Genomic DNA, 24,599 nt, shown 5'->3' on the forward strand with positions numbered 1-24,599 from the left:
CCTTCCCCAACATGATGACTGAGCTTGCAGGTTAGTTTTAGGAGTCGGAATTCTACAGTTTTAACAAGGAAGCTCTGTTACATTTGATACACAGCAATTAAGCCACGTAAATGTATTTTATACAAACATGCATGCTATGGCTTTGTGATCATTTCAGCCTCTCTAACTACCAGGAACTCTTAAAAGAAAACCTCTTAGGAAAGCAAAATGAGTAACAGAGGTGCTTTTTACTTAAAAAAAAAAAAAAAAAAAGCAATTGCCAGTGTCTGCCTAATGTAATGGCACTGAGATTCTCCCAGTGTGAGGAACCAATGACTTGCTATGAAGGATTTGTAGAAGCTTTAGTAGCTTTATGTTTGGTACTTGTCAGAAAGCTTCTCATTTAGGAACATGGATTAAAATTTTTTATGAGCTCAAAGTATTAATTGAAAAGTTAACTTCCCCACTTTGCAGCTGCTAAAAAGGGTACCTAAAACTATGACAAGTTATTATTTCTTCCCTTCCCACCCTACCTTAAGAGCTACATTTATTTAGGTAAGTGTACGTAAAGTGCTTTACATCACTAATGGTTCTAACAAAGAATGTGAGGTTAGACACTTTATAGGGCTTCTACATTTCTTCCCTACTTCATCTGTTTACATGGTTATACAGATTTGTACTTCAGTGTCACAAGGATCTTAAATCTTTAAATCATTTATCCTTAGAGTGCTGTGAAGCAATGAAGTACCCATGCTTTACAAACCAAGGAAGCATGCTTTGTGAACAAGAGACCAAGGCCAAGTTCCTACAAAGTCTTTGCAGAGCAGGATTTCAGGTTTTGCTTGTAAGTTTCTCCTGATCCTGGGTGTTAAAGAAAGTAGGGACAGAACATGGTGAAAAAAAAAAAAAAAAAAAATCACCAACCATGATGGAAAGCAGTTTTTATTTAATCTGCTTAAAGAAAACCCAAAGAAAGGTAAAGTTACTCTGGTCTGGGAGAATGGCTTCAAGTAGGACCAAGGTAATCACTATTACTTATTTCTGCTTTCTCCAAAGAAGTCTTCAGAAAAAGGCCTACAAAAACGTAAACACTTTCAAAAGGTCCCATTACTATTACTTTCCTTTGCTGCAGGTCTATTTTTGTGTTTCAGATCCATTTTGCTGATAATGGGCTTTGTTAATTCCAACTTGTTTTGACTGTTTCTCTAGGCAGGTCAACACCCATGGCAAACACATGCAAGCTTCCAATGTTCTAGAAATATTTTATTATAAAGCACTTCAGACAAACTGATTTAAAAAAAAAGTTCTCATCTGTAAAAGGAAACTATTTTAGAACAACATTCATAAAGAAAATAGACTGTTCTTAAGCATCAACTTCAGTTAGAGCTCTTCTGTAATGAAATCTAAAGACAAAACTGATGGGTCAAGAGCTATTAGTTTTATGCATACTCATAAAAGGGAGCCTAAGATGTTACACAGACATCATGGAGCATCTTACTGTTGATAACGAAATAGGAACATTTGATAGTTAATTCTGGCCTGACAAAGCAGTCCAACATTTAAATATTTTTCAGTCCCAAAAGAGACATACCATTAACAATTCTCATTCAATAATTAAGCCAGCCCTGGGTAAGGGTTCAAGCCACTTCAAAGCATCTAACATGATAAGCTCTTTATTTCATGTACTTCTCCTGTTGATCAGCCAAGATTTTTGCTGAGGATTTGGCATCATAGAAAAGTTCATTTATTTCTTCAATATGCTCTTTCTCGATGCTGTCTTTCCCATTAATCTTGGCAAGCAGGTTAGCTGGGGTCAATAACTGCACAGCATACCTGTGATCAAACAGAGATGGATACATCATTACAATTCCGTGTGAACTGAATATATGTAGGCGTGGGAGATTTGTTAGGAAACACACAGCTCTACCAGCACGTAAAAAGTCTGCAAGACTCTCCAGCACATACATTCTTTAAAGGATGCAAGAGGAGGATTACCACTCTTTTTAACGTCAGCACCGCTAATAGACTGCGTTATTGCAAGTGAGACAAACCTCTCCCATACAAGTGTGAGTTATCCTACAGAGTTCTTAGACCCAATCACACTTAAGAGAAAACCCAACTCTGCTCAACTTACCTTAAGGTTGTCTTGGTACCAATTTCCCCTAAATGGTTTAGAGCTTCTTCACTAATATTAATTCCTTCTGTCTGAGCACGAAGTTTTATGATCTGTTGGGACGAATGAGTAAGTGAGGTACCAGCCCAAACAATTAGTATGCTAAACTACTTAACTTAGTAGCTGGAAACTGTCAGCTCAGAGATGAGACATACTATAAAACAAGATGGTGTGGAGAGTTGTCCTACTGTAACTTACCACTGAACTAGAATCTGTAGAACATTTAAGTCTTAGAATAAGCAAATACGATGTTGAAAAACAATTATCACAAAAGGCAAGTGAAGTAACATCTGGACTACTAACCCTTCATGATAACTGCATGGTTAGCAAAGTATCTCCTAAAGAGCAGAATAAAAGAACTTATACACCAAAACAGAGAAAAGTATGCAGGAAGTAAATGCCAGCTGGAGTCCTGTGGACAGCTACACCAGTTACTAAATTGTACAGTGAATCACTGCTGCTATACAGCAGAGCCCTCCAAAAAGCCCTACAGAAAGCTACGCCCCTTCCTTAGCAGCTCACAACACACTTTTTATTCAATTGACAAGAAGATGATAGTAAAATAAATCAAAAAGTTACTTTCTATGATTCACCTATTCCTACAAGAAGAAAAAAAATCACTAAGAAGAATCTAATCTTTCAGGAACAGTCTCAGGCTCGTACCAGTTTGAAGATCTTTACAAAGTTGGAGAGCAAGATATCACCAATAAGCCTGAGCATATAAAGCTGTAACAAAAGTGGCACAAGTCTCTCGGTAGTCCGTATTACCAGCTGAGTGATAAGGGGCAGACTGGATAATGATGTTGTGTTGTAGTGCTGAGATAACTCGAACTGCAAGCCTCATATAATACAGGTATTTTTCACTTTGGCAGCTTTGTAAACAAGATATCAAGAAGCACTCGTTTAAATTAAGGCCATAAAAATGCGCTAGGGGAGTCAGGGAACAGAGTGGGGAAAAAAAAAAAAGAGGGGCTTGAAATGGCAGGAAGTTACGCTAAGATATTAATACCGAATATTGGCAATACTGCTGCAAATTGCAATTTCAGATTGAAATTCAGATTTTTGTCTATCTTTTAGATCACCTAAACATCACCTTCCTTTCATTCAAATACTGCTACTTAATTCCTCCCCTGCTAAAAACAAGGTATCTTGAATGCCACATCTTTAACAATGCTTTTTTCAGTAATTTTTTATCAAGCAACTTAGCTACAACTTACTGAAGAATTGGGGCCCAAGCCATTAACCCAGCAAATACATACACAAGCAAGCTGCTATGAAATAGGAAAACAAGTGTTTATCAGGTAAAATACACTAGGAACCAGAAAATCCCAGTTACAACCTCTAACATCTAACAGCAGACACACATGCAAAAGTTTGATTACAACAATACCTGACTAGCATATGCATAAAAGTGAATTTTCTCCCTATTCTGGTCGCACTAAGGTAACTTGTGGGTCTTGCTCTCACAGCAGCGCTACACAATGGGACTTCTACTTCACCAACACAAAGAGAAATATTTTGAACTGGTTTATGAACAAACTTTCAGTAGATACACAGACAATTCTTTTGCTGATAAAACAAATCAATTGTGAAAGGCCAAGGCAGTCTCACACAGAAACATGAGCAGTGAACACTTCTTTCTAGCATGAAAGAAAAAAGGGAGCAAAAATAGAGAAATAAATTTATGGATGTCTTATTTTTACACACATACACACGCAACCCCAAACTATATGTAGTTAGAAACCAAAGTTAAGTGTAGTAGTTCCTCCTCTTCTCCCAAGAGAAGTAATCCAAAAGTCTTAATTTAAAGAGAAGGTGAGATTATCCGATTATGGGAACATAAAGTTTGGACTCTATTTTTAGCTTTAGGAAATGCTACTGTAAACACTTGCTTTCCCTCACCCCTGTGGAGGGTGGAAATCACAGCGCTTACCCAGCTCTTCTGAAAATCAACAGTTCAGAAACTAGCTCTTTAACAGTGTATTATCTGTGTGATAATACAGCACACTAAGCAGGTATTATATATAGCGACCTTAACAAAAAGCAACTCAGAGCTCATACCCCTACTACCCTAACTACACAAAATTCACATACAGTACAGGGAAGTGCAGACAGCAGTCTTTTAACATCTCCAGGCTAAGTAAAAGTCACACTTTAAAATTTGTTTTGTACACAGACATAAAATAATTGTATTATTAAATCATTGGGGTGCTTCTACTGTAATCTATACCATAATGCTTTAAAGTGCCCTCCCAGGCACACAAAAAATCATCCTGAGAATGGCTCACAGCAGCCACATATGAAAAGCTCCTCAAACCAAGTGAAATGAAGCTTTGCCTCTACGTTTATATTCGATAAATGCCTCGGCTTCACCTTGGCACTTATCCAGCAGCAGGAGACTATTATCTTGTGACAACGCTCTCTTCCATTGACACTATCTCTTAAATAATACAAAGAATTGACATGATAAACCGTAATGTCTTTGCATTGTGTCACTTCACAGCATTGAGACGCTAATGAGGGAGGATCTTTGACACAATGCATCATAATGGCACCCAAGCATTATAATCGATACACACAATACATTGGGATGGCCCCACAGGAAAAGTTCCAGGCATTCAGAAGCCTATCTCTGCAACACTTGCTGTGCTTACATTTCCAAACTTGACTAGGAGCATGAAAAACCTCTCCACTTCAGGCGACAGACCTAGGGGGTTACAGCTACAGTACAGGGCACAGAGGCAAACCCACAGTGGATGAAGCTGCGTTCCTCAGTCCCTCTCTTCCATGAAGGAACAGCCTGACGTCTGGGACCAAAGGTCCCAAGATGTGACACTTCATCTCATAGCAACTGGAAAAGCACTACCTGCTGGAACCTGCAAACTCTACGGGAAGCACATCTGTGCAAGAGATAAGCTCATCTAACAATTCATTGCTATTTCATGCAAGTGAGATGTCACTTTCAGCTCTAGATATGCTTACCAATACAACTCAGAGGGTGGGAATCAGGGAAATTGCATGCACATTTTAACCAGCTTACTGTAAATGGTTACCAAAGCAGCATGCATTTAGGAAGTGGTTAGCTTTCTGGCACAAACCCTGGTTACCACAAACAGCTCTATAGTAACAGAATATGCAGAAACACAGTAGTCAACCCGATAGACTAGAACTCTGGGGACTTTTTACAAGTTCTCTTAAAATGCTGTGCATACCTGCTTCATTTCTTGGGGTGTATACAACATGGTTCGGATAATCATTACTCTGTCCAGCAGGTCCAGCGGTATTCCATGAGGAGACACTACATCCTCTGTGCCTCTAAAGAGAAACCAAACAGAAAAGAGATCGAATACTATTCTGAGTTCTGTACATTAATTTGATTAAAATCAATAGTAAGTGACTACCCATCTACTACTCTACAATTCTTGTGTCTTCCTGCAGAGACACACTCCCCAAACAGAGACAGGAAAAATTGTAGTCTGAAGTTCATACTGGACAGCTCAAAGGAAACAAATACTATTTCTGGAGCTTTTAATATGCCACTCAAAAACAGTTAAGAGGTGGTGCCTGTCTGCATTGTATCTTCCAATAGTCTTAACTAATGTTCCAAGGCAATTTCTACCAAGGAACAAATCATTCCTATTATGTTGTTTAGCAGTATCAGTAGATATTATATACACTACCATCCATTTGGAGAACATCCCCTCTTGCTGAGCAAGCCTTTACTCTGTTCAATCCTTCTCCCAGTCCCTCCAGCGAATACTGGAGTGGTTCACATTCCATGCTTGCAACTCAGCAAATTGAGAAGTGGAGGTCTGCGCATGAAGGACAGAGCAGGATCCCCCCAACCATTTTATTTGTTTGACATGTAACACCCAACAGCAAAGGCTGCAGACACATCTACTTTTGGCTTTCCAAGATGACCATGATTTGCTGTGAAATCAAGAGTGAAGATATCCAGATTTCATGAGATCTACAGAGACTGCAGGTAAAAGCAGTAAAGCGGTGGTAGAGCACTACATTTCTGAGTTTAGTGCTAGTATTTAAACACTGCAGCTTTGGCCATGGCTCTCCTTGGCAAAAGAATCAAAATGCCCTGCAATCATCCGCTGTACTCTTGAGCAGATGGCGTCCTCTCCTCTGAAATGATTCCTTCTCTATGAGGTTACAGAATCAACTATACTGTCTATACAATTAGTATTCCTGCCTCCCAACCCCTTTAAGGGCTGTCAGCAGGCAAATCAGAGCATCACTAACTACTTGAGAGAGCAGTATACAGTTAAGAGCTTGCTTTTAAGGACTTAATTTAGCAATATTGGATCCAACTGTTACATGGAAAACTTCCTTTCTTAAATCACAGTTTTCAGATAACAAGATCTGCAGTGAATCCATGCTGAAAGATCTCCGTTTGCTCTACTTTTACAAGACAAGCCTTTTTATGCCTTTGCAAAGAGAGCATTGCAATGTCCACCTTGAACATTTTTGAACGGCTTATCACCTTCACTTCCAAGCAATGCAAACAGAAAAAGATTAATACCAGATGAGCCACTAAGAGGGAAAGAAATGGCTGGTTACACAGCTGAATTAAATCAATTTGAAGAGTAGCAATCATTGCTAATGACAGCTTGTTTAGACATAATTAGACCTAGACCACAAATTAGCAGTAGAACTTAAGAAAGAATGTGAAAGAGGAGAGCATTTTTACTGAACATGCGAAGAATGCATTGTGTGGGTGCAAAATACTGTAGTGGAGGCACGAACTTGATTGGAGATTAAAAACAAGTTAGTTGGCAAGACTGAAGAGTAACAGAAAGCCAGACCAACACAGCAGGAAAGAATGAAGAGTAGGGAGAGGCTGAATTGTAACGTGGTTTAATAGTAAGAACAGTAAATTTAAGTCTGATGCAACGAGGAGAGCAAACAGCAAAATAATCCAGAAGAAGCAGGAAACTATGACATTAGAGGTTTGTAGTTCTTGTGTTTTCAATGTCCCTAATGTGCAAGCATCAGATGTGTAGAGGCATCCAATGAAAAAGGTAATTGTTATAGATCACCCAGGAAGTAAGACAATGCAGAAGCTGTTACGAGAGCGGTGTGTCAGTGGAGGTAAAAGGAGTAATTCCATCCTGCTTTAACTCAGTCAGCTCGGCATTAAGTGCTTGTCCCCTCCGGAAGCTCACATGTAGTTCTTGAGCTCTGATGCAGTTTGCAACCCATGTGTGGGATTATCACAGATGTCAAGAGACAAAAGCCTTCAACATTGTCATTCTACTGCTTCAGCTAATTCCAAGATTTATGGACCAATGACAACCAGAAAATTCAAGTTTAGACATCATACCTGATAACACAGTTTCCTCGATTGGAAGCAAAGATGACTATGGGTGAAATGGAAGATTCCAGTGCTCGGTGCAGGTATGTGAAACATTCAATATCCAGCATGTGCACCTCATCTACAAAGAGTACACCTGGGACTAGCTCTGCGATGCCTTGATCAATGTATTTATTTACCACTTTATTTATCTCTCCTCGAAGTTTGTCTGAGAACAAAAGGAAACTGTTAGTTGTTGTACTGCTAGTGAACTATGGGTCTGTATGAAAGGCTTAAGGCAAGTAAAACGGTCCTTTTATTTTTTCATGCTTTGGTATCTTACTGCCACAAGGAAAATCTGTGACACTAAAAATTCTCTGGCATTCAGTCCTGTAACAGGGAGACATCTGTGCAACAAAATATTTCTAAACTGAACTTCTCACACTTCACTGGGGTAGTCTGTCCCCTCACATGGCTTATGAAAACCTATTATTTTTGTGGCTTTGGGGAGTTTGGTGGTGACGGCAGTCAGTCAAACTTCAGCTTAAAACATGAAATAAAGTTTCCAAGTATGGCTGAAAAGAACATAACTGAAAAAATAAAATATTGCTACTGTATTTCAGCAAAGATGTTGTTTAACGAAAAAAAAAAAAAGGGCTATATAAATTCCTGTGAACATATGGATCTCAAAGCTATTCAAGATGTTACATCAATAAATCTGACATTAGAATAAGCAACATGACCTCTGGAACAGATGAAATACTTCAAAAGACCGCCATTCAAGTTAGGTATTGAAACAGTCTTTGATCTAAATTTAGATAGTCACTTACTGAAACATTTCTTTCAAAGCAAAAAGGAGAACAGATCTTTCTGTAGATATTTTTTTCTCCAATGATCTGTAGGTAGGAAGAGTAGCACTGCACTTCTGAGCATCAAGTCAATAGACAGCTGCTACAGACGTGTCTAAACCAAACCAAAGTTAAGAGTCTTTGGAAGCCATTTTTCTGCCCCACAGAAATTCAATATGTTTGCCTCACATAAGAATGCACGTTAATAACGTTTTTTAGATTTTGTTGTTGCTTTGCAGTTTTGCTCTTTGTCAAAACTGTGAGCCTTGCACTCTCTTGCAGGTATGTTTTGAGAAGGGGGATGGCACTAGCATTCTGACCTCTCTCTCTCCAGAAAGACTGGTATATATTTTATCACTGTATGTGTGAACCAATACCATTGTATTCTTTCCAGCCGTTGCAATTCTAGCAGCTATATCACTACTTTTCAAAATCTGAGTACTTATGAATAAATACCACACAGGCATTCACAGAGATGCTGTGTTAGTAACCCCATTTTTAATCATTTTCTAACTGGCAAATATATAGGTTATGTTGATCTAAAACCACTGTGCAGGATTCATACCAGTAATTTCGGTTTTCTTAGGCTTCATCAATTGTCCCATCATAGAAAGGATGTCTTGTCCACCCTAGGAAAATAAAGTTACAGATCAGCTATGAGGTCTCATAGTCAACACATACCTAGAGAATTTTATAAATCAGAAATTGGTTAAAGAAGTTGTTTCTTGCAGTTAACTTGATACTTTATATCAGCAGTGGTGGATAATCTGTCAAAGGTTAGGTCACTTCACCGCAGCAGTATTCTAAACATAACTATTTAGATACCTCCTCACCCCTTCTTTAGCCTTGTCATTTGGAGAACATAAAAACCCCCAAGGAGATACCCTCTTTTAAAAACACTGGCACGGAGAAGGACTGAAATTGTCCGGGAACAGAGACTTGGATTGCCTGCATGCACGGTAGGTGTTCAACCTGTCAACACAGGAACAAAAATCATGCTATTCAAAAGTCAGAATAATTATCAGATAAATGATTTTGTTGGAAAAAAGGATGTTTACTTTGAAATTGAGTAGTTAAGGGATCGTAGTATCATACTGTAGGGATGCCAGCCTTTAAACAAAGATATTGTTAGTGGCTTTTGTCTATGACATACATGGAATCCCCTCAATACCGAGTTTATGTTAAGATACAGTGAGGAGCAATTTGCCTATTTCCCATTTTTTTGCTGCAGTATGTTCAAAGCTCTATGAAAGTCACAAGAAGTTTAACAAGAGGTCATGAAACATTTCTGAAGCAAGCAGGGCCATCAACAGAATCCACAGCAGTCAAAACACTTTCACCTCTTATGATAGTGCTTGCAGGTTCCATTTCATGGCCACAAAACCATAAACACAGAACAGAATATATTAATCCGCATTCAGAACTTTCAATAAATAGAATGATGCAGATCTAGCTGCTGCTACTTCACATCTGTAGACAACCTTCCTTCTGCAGAGAAAGTAATAATCTCTTTTCCTGGTCAAGAGGAGCAGCCCACACTGCTCTTTTTCTGCAAGGGATGGAGCAAAGAAGAGAGCTAGGTCTAGACCATGTATATACTGTGAAGGTAACAGATCCCAAATATCCTTGTGGAAGCTCTGGCTATAAGGCTGTTCTCTGAAGTGTTAGGAAATGTACTCTGCCAAATATTCCATGACCAGATGCACGAATCCTAATCTAGCAACTGCTTCTTTAAACTGTACAGCAGGGCCATGGAGGCAGTCAACTGCAGCATGACCTCCCTGAAGAGAGGAGAGGTAGACCAGCCTTCAAGATGTAACACCTACTCCTTTTCCTATAGTGGAATCTTTGGGGGTGATCTAGGACAGCTCAGCTTGCCACGTCTCCTTAATTACTGCAGTAACCACCACATCTATGTCAAATGATTTTTCTGTAAAGACTTCATCTGTGGAGTCAGATACCTGAGGTCGAGCATTGGCCACATCCAAGTCATGCAGGGTGACATCCTGAATAATTTCCTTTTTCTTGTGCACATCACCCTTTGGCAAGGGAACATACTCTTCAGCTTCAAGGTCAAATTCCGTAGCATAGATATCACACCTGCCTTGCCTCTGAGGAAAAGCAGAGAAACCCAGGTATAGAATTAGTTTCAGTGCCAAAACCTTGAGTGACACCAACTTGATAAAGGGCTTAGTTCACAATTCCAGTCCTGACAAGCTTCAGCTGACAACTCAGACATCCCACTCCCTGCTTAGCAACAGGCATGGCATACCCTATCTACTGATCAAAGCTCAAAAACTCTGTTGAAAAACACCTGATATTTTCAGTAGTAAGAATATTCCACTCCTCTCTCCCCTTCTTTTAACCGTATGCAATTCTTGCTAAGGACAAATCCAGCAGATTAACTAAAGATTGCGAGAACTGTTCAAGACTGCTTTGTAGGTGGGTGATTTATTATATGATAGAAAATATTATGCTCATCCATTAAACAGCAAGTATCGCTATACACTACTTTCTAAATCAGATATGAAAAGAATGCTAACTAATGCAGTATTCCCTTCTACATGTATATATCTTGTGGAGAAAATACCAGAGCGATAAAAGAAAGATTAAATACACTGCACGTGTCAGCCTGAAAATGACTAAAGTTGCTTGGTTTTTCCCCCTTCCCTTAAAGATGTCTTGATCTTACAGAAAAGAAAACTCATCCAGACAGCATCAGTGATAGCTTCCTTGCCAGATGACCTTAATTGTGAGCCAGATCACCATGTTCTTTCAGTGCAAGAGAGAATTTTCTCTCAAGATAAGGAAAACACTGGGCTCTTTTTAAAACTTCCATGTAACCATTTCATGTCAGTTAAGGTTAATAAATCGGAGAGCCTTCTGACAAAGGCAGAGAAAGGTCTGCAAGAATACATGCACCTGCATAAAAGTGCAGAACTTTTACCTTGACGGCTCCACTGTTTGCTTCAATATAAATAACATCGCCAGTTTCCACTCGCTCCTTCTGCAAGCTTTCAAATATGCTTGGGTCCAGCTGGAGGCAAGCAAACATTATAGTGGTCAAAACAGTTCCATTTTGTTATGGTAATCAAGGAAAAGAAGTTTCATCTAAAGCTCACTCCCACCAGACAAAATTAAACTCCAACTCCCCCCAACAGTACCTCTAGGATTTTATAAAGCTGTAACACCTGGAGTAGTGATAGAGAATAAATTTGGAAGAAGATGCACCCAACTTTCTTACCAAAAATATCTGCTGTCTGAAATGACGGTAAGTGCCAGAAACATTATGATACCAGTTACTAACGCAGGATACGCCTTTGTGTAATGTGACAACATATTTATACCTAGGAAGCAGCAATTCTCTTCCTTTCTAGCAAAAATTCTATAAAAAATCTGGCTATAGCATTGAATTATGCTACTTGATTTCTTGAGTCTTTGTCCTCTGTGCAGCTATGTGAGGAAGAGTGGACGTGGAATATGCTAGATGCTTTTGTTTCTCTCAGTACATGTTTATCCACTTTTGCTCTGCGTTTTCTTATTTTCAGGGTGAACAAATGCAAGACGATACTTAACAACAGAGACAGTTTTTCTGCTCTCTCGTACTCTGACAGGGGAATTGAACAACATGGACAGAGACTTGTACAAGAAAACAAAGGGAAGGTGGGTCTGAGCTGGCAAACTACCAGCTCAATTTCCAGTTCTCTATCAAATATTCACTAAAGCGTATCTCCCCATGTAGAAAGACAAGATGTGACACAAAGAACCATTTATACTAAGGTAAGCAAGATTCCCCAAAACCATCCTCAAAAATTCAGTTGAGAGTCAGGAAAACAAAAATAAACAAGACCTTTCTCATATGTTTGTTACCATCAACATGAAATTATAGCCAGGGTCAGAGTGAGCGTATCACGGATGACACAGATCATAGTTCAGATTCCCAACTCAGCCCATTTTTCTGTGGTATTAGTAATGCTGCAAAATTGCACCAGGGTCTCTTCCTGCCTAAACTCGCCTTTAACTCGTTGAAGATACAAGTGTCTGCTGCCACAAAGAAAAGTAACAGGAGCCCCTGAGCAGCGGGGATATCTCTAATTTCAATTAGTAGGAAACAAGACTAATAGCTCAATATTCTACATAAAGCAGAGAAACATCAGGAGTAGGATAAAGATATCCAGCAAAAGAAAACAGCCTCCTGGCGTCTCCATCTACAGAGATGGGGACCAAGAGCTTGAAATGGAAATAAGAAGTGCAAAATATAGAAGATGCAGACCCAAAATACTTAAGAAGACTTTTGAGACTACCATACATACCTTCAGCTGTTTGGTTCCCTTTGCAGTTTTGAGTCCTATAATTACATGGCTGATGGTTTTGCCATAGCCCCCCATAGGGTTTTCAGTCTCACATGGAGTTAGTTCTGTAACTTCTCCTTCATAAACCTCCTTGGTCTCTTTAATCCTCAACCCTGCAAGAAATTGTTTAGAATAGCTTCAATATATGAATCAATGGCTGTATACACTCAGGAGCCTGCTGCATTACTGCCAACAGAATGTAACATAGTATGAGGCTACATTACATTTACTGGTAATTTTTTACCTTTAACAATGGAAAGATTAATTATTGTTCTTCAATATTAAATGAGAATATTCATCCTGTGTCATCAGGATGAAAGTTCAGCCCAAGTTTTGATCTGCAAAGCAGTTTAGTAAACTCTTAAGAAATTATTTTCTTCCAATCATTATTACTAGTTCTTGAAGCAAATATCAGTATCTTCTCTCTTTTCACCCCCCGAAGAGTGGATTTGTTTGATCTGTTCCCCTACACTGAAGTCAGAGAAACACAACATCTTCTGAAACGAGTGGCACTAATATAACAGAGTTTTACATTATTTTTGGACCATCAGAAAACTCCTGCAAAGCAAAGAAAAAGACAGGAGAAAAAAGTAGCTTCATAAAAAACTTTACGTTTTAGCAGCTGAGCTAAAAATAACATAAATTGATTAACAGGTACTGTGTTAGAACCTTGTAAGATTGAGAAAAGGTTAATATATCATTTTAAATATTTTTCACGTTAATAGCAAAAGGAGAGCTAGATAAAATTCAGCAAAAACTGCTATAATGCAAATTTAAAACTATTTCAAAATAGCTGACAATGACATCCTTCATTTTCAGACAGCCGAGCAATCATCATAGTATCTGGGTATCTTCTATTCTAGTCAGAACCATTGTAATTAACTAAAGTTACTTTAAATTGATGAATAATACAGGGCTGAAGAGTTTTACAGTTAAGACTGTTCCAAAGAAAAAACACTATCATCACCACCACCACTACAATTATGCATACATTCTAACTACATAAAAGTTCAAAGAACCCACATCTGAAGAGACTCTATAAAGTATTTTATGAGACACACATGCCATACCAAAAATAATGAATGGGCTGTAACAAGATATAAGGAAGTCATCCTGCCCAGTCTGAGGCTATTAGGACTTTATAAAACTTTCCTTGTTCCATAACTTTTCATTTAGCTTTGAAATAGATCAGACACTTCACCAGTAACCTTGAGCTGCTGATAGGGGAATATAGAACTGACAAACACGAGTCTGTCTCCCCCTACTGGGCCCAAATTAAGACTAGGATCTGAAATGCGAGAAACAGGTTAACGGCGGATAGCATGGCAACTTCTTGGTAAAAAATGTTTCCTTTCTTTTATTTAGCACCAAATAAAAAGTTCTATGGAAAGTTAATTTCAGTAGTTTTTAAAATTTTTTTTCAGGTATGTCAAAACATCAGACAAAAAATTAATGAACCTTTGAGTTACAAAACTGACCTCATCACATAGGCTACACGTGCAAGGAATGTGAAGCAATATGGGGATCTGTAAAGTAAAACTGCTGGTGCTGAAAACTGGACATTCACAGGTTTCTTTTTCCTTTTTGTTCTGCTTTTAAACTTCCAGCACAATCTCTATTCTGCTCTGAAAAACTGGAAGCCCATGTGTGTTTGGGATATATTTTTCTATGCTGCTAAAGCCCGTCTTCCTGTTTCATTTAATCTGAAAAGAATTCATTTCACATGCTCAGACTGTTCCACAACACAAACCAAACATGAGTCAGCAAGGACAACCTAGAGATCTGCTTCAAAAGCATCCCTCTAATGTGCTCACATAGATATGTCTATAGAAATATTTACAGGCAAGCATGACCTGAACAAAAGTAATTGATGCTTTGAGATTGCTGCCGATTATCCTTTGTTTTCAAATGAATTTGCATGTATCAACTACAAATTTCATTCTCAAAAGAGTTCTTAAACTGAGGTATCTCCTACTTACAAATCAGATGAGAGTCCAAGAAGGCAATAGTGGGCGATTTCATTTTTTGGTTCAACAGAGTTAAATATGGAGTTAAATAGCACTTGTTTGATTTACCAGCAGATACCATTTGGAGACTCAGGGAACAGATACGCTATTTAAGTGGCGATTCCAGCAGTTATTTTTTACTGCAACTGAGCTCTAACATTAGCTACTGTCATACTTGCCAGCTGCTAATAAGCTCTATACAGGAGTAATTTCTCTCAAGTGAATTTTTTTAACCTGTACAATTCCATTTTCTCATCTCCCACTCCATCCCCTTCTGTTTCTTTTTATAAACTCTCTACTACATCCCAAACAGCACTTGGACATGAGACTATGTCAAGTCTGTTATTAAAAGAATCTCAACAATAATACAAGTTCTGTAAACTCAGAAACACACGTTTCCTTATACAGTGATGGGTCCAAACCAGTCCGATTCTGCTGTTTCCAAGAAGTAGAAGAAGAAAGAAAAAAAAAAAAAAAAGGTTAAACATTCACGTTAATATCTCTGATTATTTTTATAAATTGAGGTGGCTAAACCCCCTGAAAGTAAAATGCAAAATATGAGCAACAGATGATGTACACAGAACCTCCTAGCAAGGAATCATATGAAAAACCAAAAAACCTAAATGAATACTTTAGGTATTGATTGAAATGTGAGCTGAAGCTTCTTTTGCACCCAGTCACAGCTCATACTGCGCTGTGCATACAAAATCATTTTTTAAGAAATGCACTCTTGTAAATTATTTGTTTACCAGGTAGGGAAGCTAAAACATACCTGAGATTTAAACACAATTAGAAAGTGTTCCATTAAGAGAAATTGTGGTTACCAGTCCTTTAAAATATTTCAGTTGGGTTTTTTTTATGCTGATAAAAATATTCAATAAAGGCTGTGTTATGGAAATGTGACATGGAATTCAACAGAAAGGAATAAAACAAGTTCCATCTTTCATTAACATTAATATTTGTTTAGAAGTGTCTCTGTATTGACATTCAGGGAATGCAGGGAACTAACAATGTAGCTGGCTGTTAAACCTCAGAGAGTTAAAATACTGCTATCTCTAGAAATGACAACACGGATGGCATAAGTTTCATCCGTTGGTTCAGGTTTCCAAATCTCTGACAGGGAACTTCATCACATCAAGGAAATTTTGCAGACTATTGAGTCTCTGGCTTCCCTCCCCCAGGTCCTGCCAGTTTCATGGTAACTAGAAGACCAGGGACTACTTAGAGCTGCCTTCTTACAAAAGTCAATGGAATACTTTTGTTTCATTGCAAAACTGAGAGACTTCTTCCTCACTGCCATGAAATACTTAAATGAAGTCCAAAGGAAAACATGGTACAGAAACCAGGAAAATTAACTGTTAATACGTCAATACCAAAATCAGCTAGGCTATCTTTAGCCAATCCTCATACAAACAAGGGCCACTTCTAACTGCATTTATCAGTTGTCAGCAGCAATCACGTAAGAGATTTTAGATACTCATTGAGGTAATGCTGCAAACTTAACCAACTTCCGTCAAGCTTGCAAAAGCACTCTAAAACTGAGGAAGACATTAAGTTAAGACATTATTTGTTTTGTTAGCAGGGAACTTTCTTTGTGCTCACTGTAATACTAAGTCAGGCTAACACTGCACTTGGGAGTCCCTGACTATGATTGTTCACTTAGTAGGGTGAAATCACTAAAATAAAAACAGGCAAGAGCATTTTTCCATCTACAAGTATTTCTGCTAATGTAAGAAACTAAAAATATTTTTTCTTTTAGCTTTATTCAGTCAGAGGCAAAACCAGATGAACCTAGAGGATGAGAGGAGAATCTGGGGAAGTAGAATAAACTGTAATACAGCAATTAAACTGTGGTTTATAAACAGAAAACCTGACTCCACTAACTGTGGAAGAGATTCACTAAATTAACATCAGTACTGAAAGAAAGAACATACCATTATCTGAAAAACCACCATGGCCACTGAAAAGTTTTTCCTTTTTAGATGACTGAGAAAACCCAAAATAAGTATCATGCAAACACTTAATTCTTCTGTTTTTCTAGAGCTTACCAATTGCACGTCGGAAGTTTTCCATTAGAACTTCTGTTTTCTTGATCTCAGTAGAATAGACCTCACTTCCAACCATAGGACAAAAGGGAACTTTACTTCCCAGTTCCTGAGCAATAGCTAAAGCCAAAGCAGTCTTTAAAAAAAACAAACACAAAACCAACATGTTAATTTTTGTGAGAATTAACAAAGGATTCTTTCTGCACAGATGTAACTTTCCTCATCATATTACCTTCCACATTATCAACTATCAATTTAAGATTAAAAATGTTCTACCTGACATGTATTTCTCCATACAACCCTCCTCCTCCCAAACAAGTTAGGTGCACATAAAGTGACTTTTTTCAAAGACTAATAAAACATCTCTAAGGAACAATACTGGGATTTTGAATTTGACATCGAATACAAATGCAAAAAAACTTAAATATCACTGGAAAAAATAAACAAAGCAAAAAATATTTGGGCTTTTAATATAAAATTAACTTCTAAGACTCTTCTGCAGAGACCATATTACCTATTTGTTTGGTAACCTACAACAGGTGACTTCACATTAACGGTGCCTGAACACAACACCGGATTTTTGCCATGTTGATGACATGGCAAAAATCAAAATATAAAGCAGGAAGCCATCAATACATTGATTTTAAAAAAATTCCAGTAATTAAAACATTGCATAACTATTACCCTAAGCCGTTTTTTATAACAAATTACATTAGATACAGGAATAATTTCTTTCGTATAAAAGAAAAATAATAATACCTTGCCAGTTCCAGGAGGTCCAGCCAACAGCACAGCTCTGCCAGCCATTTTCTTGCTTTTGATTAGTTCCACTATAACCCCACAAGCCTGTAAGTTAAGTAAGTCTTTATACCAGTAACACAAGTATTTCTCTAATATCTTCTCTTCCAATATTACTAAAAGTGTTTAGAAATATTAGGTTTTGTGAGTCCGCTAAAAATAAAGAGGATTTCAGTTTCACGCACACAAAAAGGGAGGCAAGTTCAGAAAAACCTACTTCCTACAATCATTTTATCTCACACAGACACTAAAAAACAGAAAAAAAAAATCACAGATGACGAAACTCAACCTAAGAGCACAGACTCCTTTCCCCCTCCCGGAGTTGCATGCATATATAATGGTTTCAAAATACGGCAGGAGATGCACCTTTGGCTTTCTGAAGGGCAGAGCAGCTAAAGCACCTGCCCAGGCCAAACGCCGGACTGAAACAGAAGCTTCAACCCCTACTTGCACCAACTCTCTTCGCTTTTGGTAGGTTTCATTGCTTTTTATACCTCGATTTCTACGTCTAAAACGCGGGAGGCAGCCACCAGCCCTTGCCGCCAGCTAATGCGGAAAAGTAGTGGCATAAGGAACAGCCTCGATCCCCATCGCTTCTCACGCAGCAGAGGAATACACGGAGGATCCGAGACGAAGACTTTCACCCACTATCGGGACTTCTAAGAACACCCAGCACAGACCAGGGCCCCTGAGACTGCCACCTCGAGCCGGGTGGGGGCTGCTGGGCCCCACGGGGGCCCTGGCCAGGCCCCGCCGCCCCCCTCGCTCACCTCCCGCGCATTCTCCTGCCCCACGAGCCCGGCCCCCGCCGGCTTAGCGGTGCCGCTCTCATCCAGCCCCAGCCCCTTGACATGGCTGTGGGCAGCAATGCGCTGCGTCTTCGAGGTGCTCTTCACCTCCTCGATCTTCATAGCGAAGCAGCACCGTACCCAAACACCCACACTCGCCACACGCGGCCCGCGCGTTACCAACGCTCCCGGCGCGCGGCCGCCCCCGCCCGCCCCGCCGCGCCATTGGTCCTTGTGGCGGCGCTCTCGGTATTCATTGGGCGCGGTGCATGCCCGTCACTGGCAGGGAGTGCATTTCTTTAGGGTCCGTCCACCCGTTTCCGTGTGCGGCGTCTTCAGCGGGTCCGGCTGGGTGCGAGCGCTGCGGCGGCATTGGGCCGGGGGGGGGGGGCAGGAGGAGGAAGAGGCTCCGGCCGTGCCCGGCCTGAGCGGGCTCCCTGTGGGGAAGCAAACGCAGGCCCTCGGTGGGGGCGCGGGGAGCAGGTAGTTTTTGCTCGGCAGTTTCTTGGCCTCACGTCTACATGAACACCTTCTGCATTCATTGGACCTGACTGGCGCTGGAGCCAGCGCCTCCCACCGCGGCGGGGCAGGGTGAGCCCCGAGTGTCCCCTGGCTCGGCTCGGTGCTGGGCGCTGCCCACGCACGGTGGGCCAGGGCCTTTCTGGAAAACTCTGCTGGGTTTAGCTTACAAAAGTAAGCTGAGGCTTTTCAAGGGCACCTTCTGAATCCTTGTCAAAGACCAAGTAAGGCCAATCTCTTACCTGCTTGGTGTTGATCACTAACTTATATCTTTCACTGTAACTGCAAAATAATTCTATCCCATGTGCCCAAAACCTTTATGTAAGCACCTGAGGCTTTGACATATGCTGTATGTATGTAGCGTGTATGTTTCTCCTGAGCTTTGACCTATGGAAATGAGGAAAAATCCTCCACCTCCTCAGCAGGTAGTTTCGTGGCCTCACAGCCTTTACCCAACACTTCCTCAGGCCTGTGGCACTACAGCTTTCAGGGTCCTACAGCCTCTAACTGTGGGGCAGCTGTAGTTCTGCTGCACCTTCTATGTAGTGCTTAAAATGGAGGTCACTCACACTAAAAGCTTAGGTGAGATCTGGGAACCTACAGTTCCACTGGCTTCTTGTTTGTAGATATTGGGATCTGTCCCCCCTAAAAGAGGGGACTCTCTTCCTATGGATATATAGTGTTTTCTGTGTTTGCTCATGAAACTATAGCTGTGTGCAATGTTCAATGCCAATGGATTAACATGGTATGATGCAGGGATGGTGCCATCTCTGCTTTCCCGTGTGCTGCCAGGGAGAATTGCAACGGCAGTCCTGTGGTGGTGCAGGCAAGGAGAGCAGCTTTTAGGAAGGCTGGGAGTTACGGTTCAATTTTCAGAAGCCCGGTGAACAATATATATGCTATTCATTCCCTTTTTGTCTGAGAGCTTCCATTAGTTTTGTCATAAATGTCATTCAGCAAAGAAAAGGCTTTGCTATTTGTTGCTTCCTTTTTCCGTTCATTATTCTGTCAGTTTACATAATTAGTTTAAAATTGTAATTATAATTGCACACATATGTAGTTCAACACCTTTGTAAGGGTGTGCTATTATACAACTGTTTAAGAATTTTTTAATCTAACGAATATGAGCTCTCCTTTAAATAATTAAAGTGTGTATACTGTTGGGCTCTATACATCCTCTCAGGGTCATATTAGTCACAGAATACAAATGTCTAATGCGTACTGAAGTGCAGACTTTTTTCTTTGTAAAAGAGCAAATATACAACTCTGATTTCTCTAGTGCATTAAACTGCCGCAAGTGTTGTGGGTAAGTGGTCAGAGTTCAAATTTCTGCCAGTTCTGGCAGAATAATTAGTAAAGTCTTCTAAGAGCTCTGAAAGCAGTGATATTGTTAACAAGAGGTCCAGGCTAGGTATGGCTCTCCTTTTAAGAAGAGCTGGCAATAGGTGAAATACATGGTAATTTGTTAACTTAGACTGAAATCTGTCCATGTTATCTTGTTTGATATCGCAGCTAGGCCTATTTTTGAGTTCATGGCATTTCAAAGACTATTTAATAATGTTTGCTTATTTCTTTTTGGTGAAATTCAATATATAGGAATGTAGATGGCAGGAACTGAAAATTGCTGTTAATCTTCATTATAACTAGGAGGAAGGATAGAAATATTCCATGTATGTGAAAATCAGATATGCTAATAAGTTTCTTTAACTTTAGAAATACAAATTCAATTATATAATTTTCCTGATGAAAGGTAGTAGGAAGCGTTGTTTGTCTACAACAATACGATGCCTCAAGTATTGGAGCAGAGCCAAAAACTTTAGTCTGCTGGTGACCGTTGCTGTTCAGTAAATAAAATCTACTGCCATGATGAAAGTAAAATTCTATTATTGACCTGCAGAAAATATTATGAAAATTATTTGGGTTTGTATTTGCAGTGGGAGAGGATATTTCAATATAAAAAAGAACCAGTAAATAATTTTTGCTTGATAGATGTGAAGCTGGCTTCTCCCTCTTATTTGCTCAAGTTAGTATTAATTAACAGGGCTTACAATCATCCATAAGCTATGCATGGTTTGGCATAGCTCATTGTATTGATTGCTTTACTCGTTCCATATGTTCTTTGAGCATCATACTGAAATTGCAGTTAAAGAGTGAGAGAAGAGTACATTTGGGTGAAGGAAAATAAACAATAATCCTTTAGACCACACAGGATTAATTGTTTATTCCCCAGAAAGAGGAGAGTACAAGTGGAACTACTGGAAAGTTTAGAGCTGAACTTAAATAGCTTAAATGCTCTTTTATAATTGATGTCTGATGTATTGTTGTGCATCAGTAGGAGGAAATACTGAACCTCAACTTTAACAAGTTTTTTGTGATTTTGAATATTTATCACATTGGAGGGGGAGGGTAAAATAATTTCATTGCAAAGCATGAGTCATCTTTCTCTTTTGTCCATGCCACCAGATAGAAGGCAAGTAGGTTGTTTGACCATTCTGCCCATCTCATGTTATGGATGCTTTGAGTATAATTTAATATTTCACTAGCCAGTTAACCAGAAAAAATAATACCTGTCACTAACAGTCTGAACTGTTATTCCCCAGGTTTAATCAACTCATTTTACCAACGTTTCTTTTGCCCCCCTGTTTGAGGTCTCCTATTTGGCACAGACGTCATGCGATACCTGATGTGGGAGCTGGAGACTTGAGAGCTGTTTTCCTAGACTAAATGTTTGAGGTTACAGGACGTGGCCTAGTTTCACATAAGCTTTCAAATTTCAATGGGACATGCTGAATCCTGAAACTGTCAAATAGTGTATTATTTTTGGAGTGAGAGAGAGAGTGTGTGTGTGTGTGTGAATGACCTTTACATTTTTACCCTATCCCAAAAGTCTGACTTCCTGCCCTTTCTCCCATGAGTCCATAAACTTTAGCAATTAAAGTGAACACTTTTTAAGGAAAAAAAAAATCAGTATAGTAGAGAATGACTGGGAAGGAGAATGGTGTATTGTATTATATTAAGGGGAAAAAAAAGGAAAACTGCTAAATGCTATAAATGACTTGTTTCATGAGAGGTGTAGAAAAATCTGGAGAAGCTGGGATTCTTCCATTTTGCCATGTTCCCTTCTCCATCTTAGTAATATCAAGACCTCTGTGGGTGTGTGGGGGGGTCTTCAGGTATTTTTCCTGCAATTCTTTTGCAGAAAGATTTTTCTTACTCTTCATCAAAGCAATAGGAGTGATGAGTCTTAACAAATGACATCTCTCAATTTCCAAATCTGTAATTAATTCTAAAACTTTGTGAGCTGAGTGGACCTCTCTAAACACTGAATCAAAGTGCTTATGTCTATCAAATTTCTGCTTGATATTGATGATGTAAGCGTATTCATTTCACAGGCTTCAAGTGGTATGTTGCAAAATCATACCCACAGACTAAAATCCTGGAGACAGAAATATGTTCTGAGTGGTAACAATAAAACTGTAAACATTTTAGCACTTTTTTTTTCTTTTCCCTCTCCTTCCTTCCCACTGCCTTCCCTGTCTAGAGGGTGGCAAGTCTTTTCTGTAGCTGAAGGAAGAAAACTAAGAACAAGACTACAGTTCTACCTGACTCCCTTTCTTCTTGCAAGTCACTCATGAGTATAAGGTTATAAAAGAAGTGCCACCATTTTTATCTGAGCAGTGGAATTAAACCCATTTTCTTACAGATTTTTATCATCCTTCCTTAAATCCCTATAGCAAAAGGAATTATCTTTCTTTCTTTTTTTTTTTTTTTTGTCCCATGAGTTCTATCCAGTATCCCTCTCATTGTCTGAGCAAAATACAGCTCTTCATTTCATTAGTAATTTGGCAGCCAAGAAAAATGGGTCACACCTGAGCTCTTGCTGGAGCCTTACACTATGGGCCATTGAAATGGGCACCTCCTTTACCTCACTGCTGGTTTTCACAAGAGTTACAGAAACATTTAAATCTGTACTTTGTCAAAGCTTGTTGAAAGTGGCAGTTATTTTAGATGTTCTGGATAATGCCTCATCTGGTAAGGAATCAGACCTTTTTCCATCTCTTCCTTCTGAACTCTTCTAATAATTAATGCCAAAAAAAAAGAATCAAATGGTAGGTAATATGATACTGGGATACCTATGTGGATTGTAACTGTGTCGGGCCTTTTCCTATGGGAATAGATTTGCAACACTTTGTCAATATGCATTGATGTAACAGATTGAGACGTTCAGGACAATGAAGTGTACGTGAGCCTTATGATTTGACAGGAAACTATTCCAAGTCTGGGAACTTGGTCTGAAAAGTGACATTATGCTTAATTTGGGTCCCATGACAGAGCTGCCATCAAGCTGAACTATTCTGCTCAAGAAGCCGATTAACTGGGCTAGCTCAGTGCATCGGCAGTACTCCTTGTGAGTTCATTTATTTCCTTTAGGGAGATAGCTGTCTCTCAAATAGCACTGAGTGCTAAGAGTGACTGATACTGGGATTTTCCCTGTCATGGAGTCATTGATTCTGTCACCTTGACTTCTGTGTGTTTGGGAAGGAGGGGTAATTTGTACCTAGCTGTAAAGCTCTGCAAACTCTTCTATATCGAAAGTGGTGTTATATGAAGTAACTTTCTTTATAAGAAAAAGCCTGGAGTGTGGAGTTAAAGCCTACAAACTAAATCCATGATGCTGACGACAACCTTAGGCAAGTCATCTTGCGCTTCTGGCTCATTCATTAGTTACTCAGATGTGAATACTAAATACTGTTAGCGATATATATTACTGCATAGGGAGAGCAAAACAGCTCTTCTCAAAGAAAAAAATCTGTAGAATGCAGTGCAAGTCTAGTCTACTTGGACACCTGTGGGGGAGGTCCATCACACAGTATTGTTTTCTTGGCTTGTAAACAGCTGTTATCATTTGAAGTGGTACTCAGGACTACTTAGTGGTTGCTATTGAAAATGCAGAGCGTGTGTGTTAAGCTTTATCGTGTAATACATTTGGCCCTGTGTGCCTCCTGGGTTATCAGTAAAGCTAAGTGACTTAAACCAGTGAAACGTGCTCCTGCCCTTACCCTCTCAAAGACTCTCAGGCCTCTCCAGTGGTCATCTACTTGTTTGTTGGTTGGGGTTTTTTTTTATTGTTGTTTTGCAGGAGAGATGTTCATCCCTGTTGATAATCACGATTATTCTTAATCCCTTAAAGGTATGATTTTTAGGAAGCATCCTACACAGCATAAAAATGCTTTTACAGAAAAATAAATTATAGGAACCCAGAAATTGTTGATTTAAGTGTAAGGAGAACAAATTATTCAAATCTTGACCTGCTTTTTCAAGTGAGTTTGCAATGCCCAAGCAACTTTGAAGTCAAATCTGAGGACCACGCTTCCAGCAGTGGCAGGGTGGGGTTATCCTTGCAGGTGTGCAGTGACAGTGGGCTGAGCTAAGGCAGCCCTGAGTGACTAATTAGTGTGGGTATGATGAGAGCAAAGCGCCGGTGCCCCGGGGCAGCTGCAATAACCCCTTCCCCAGGGGCCCTGCGCAGCCTCTCGGCTCCATCCTCCTGCAATTAGCCCTGGCCTTGATGATCCCCAGACCCGCACCTGGGGAGGGGGCGCCCGCCAGGTGTGTGGCCGCCGCTGTGTGTTGCTTTAATTGCCTCCCCCTGATGAGGCGGCCTCGGAGCCGAGGCCCGGGAGGGAGCCGGGAGGTCTCGCCCCAGCAGGTGCGGCCGCTGAGCACGCGAGTAGCGGCGGGTTTGGCCAGGCAGTGACACCGCCGGGACACCGCTCGGCGTGTGC

General features: G+C 39.8%; 1 protein-coding gene across 1 annotated transcript; it reads right to left on the minus strand.

Annotated features, from left to right (window-relative positions):
* Window positions 1-1,221: 1,221 nt before the first annotated feature.
* Window positions 1,222-18,503, minus strand: RUVBL1 (RuvB like AAA ATPase 1). Its single transcript, XM_005230009.2, has 11 exons — window positions 18,277-18,503; window positions 17,468-17,554; window positions 16,712-16,844; window positions 12,619-12,770; window positions 11,253-11,342; window positions 10,267-10,416; window positions 8,871-8,934; window positions 7,488-7,686; window positions 5,365-5,467; window positions 2,114-2,205; window positions 1,222-1,812 (listed from the first exon to the last, which is right to left on the minus strand). The coding sequence occupies exons 1-11, from the start codon at window positions 18,415-18,417 to the stop codon at window positions 1,653-1,655; spliced, it is 1,371 nt and encodes a 456-aa protein (XP_005230066.1). The 5' UTR covers window positions 18,418-18,503; the 3' UTR covers window positions 1,222-1,652.
* Window positions 18,504-24,599: the final 6,096 nt, after the last annotated feature.

The sequence above is a fragment of the Falco peregrinus genome, chromosome 5 (assembly GCF_023634155.1).
Source record: "Falco peregrinus isolate bFalPer1 chromosome 5, bFalPer1.pri, whole genome shotgun sequence".
NCBI classification, from domain to species: domain Eukaryota; kingdom Metazoa; phylum Chordata; class Aves; order Falconiformes; family Falconidae; genus Falco; species Falco peregrinus.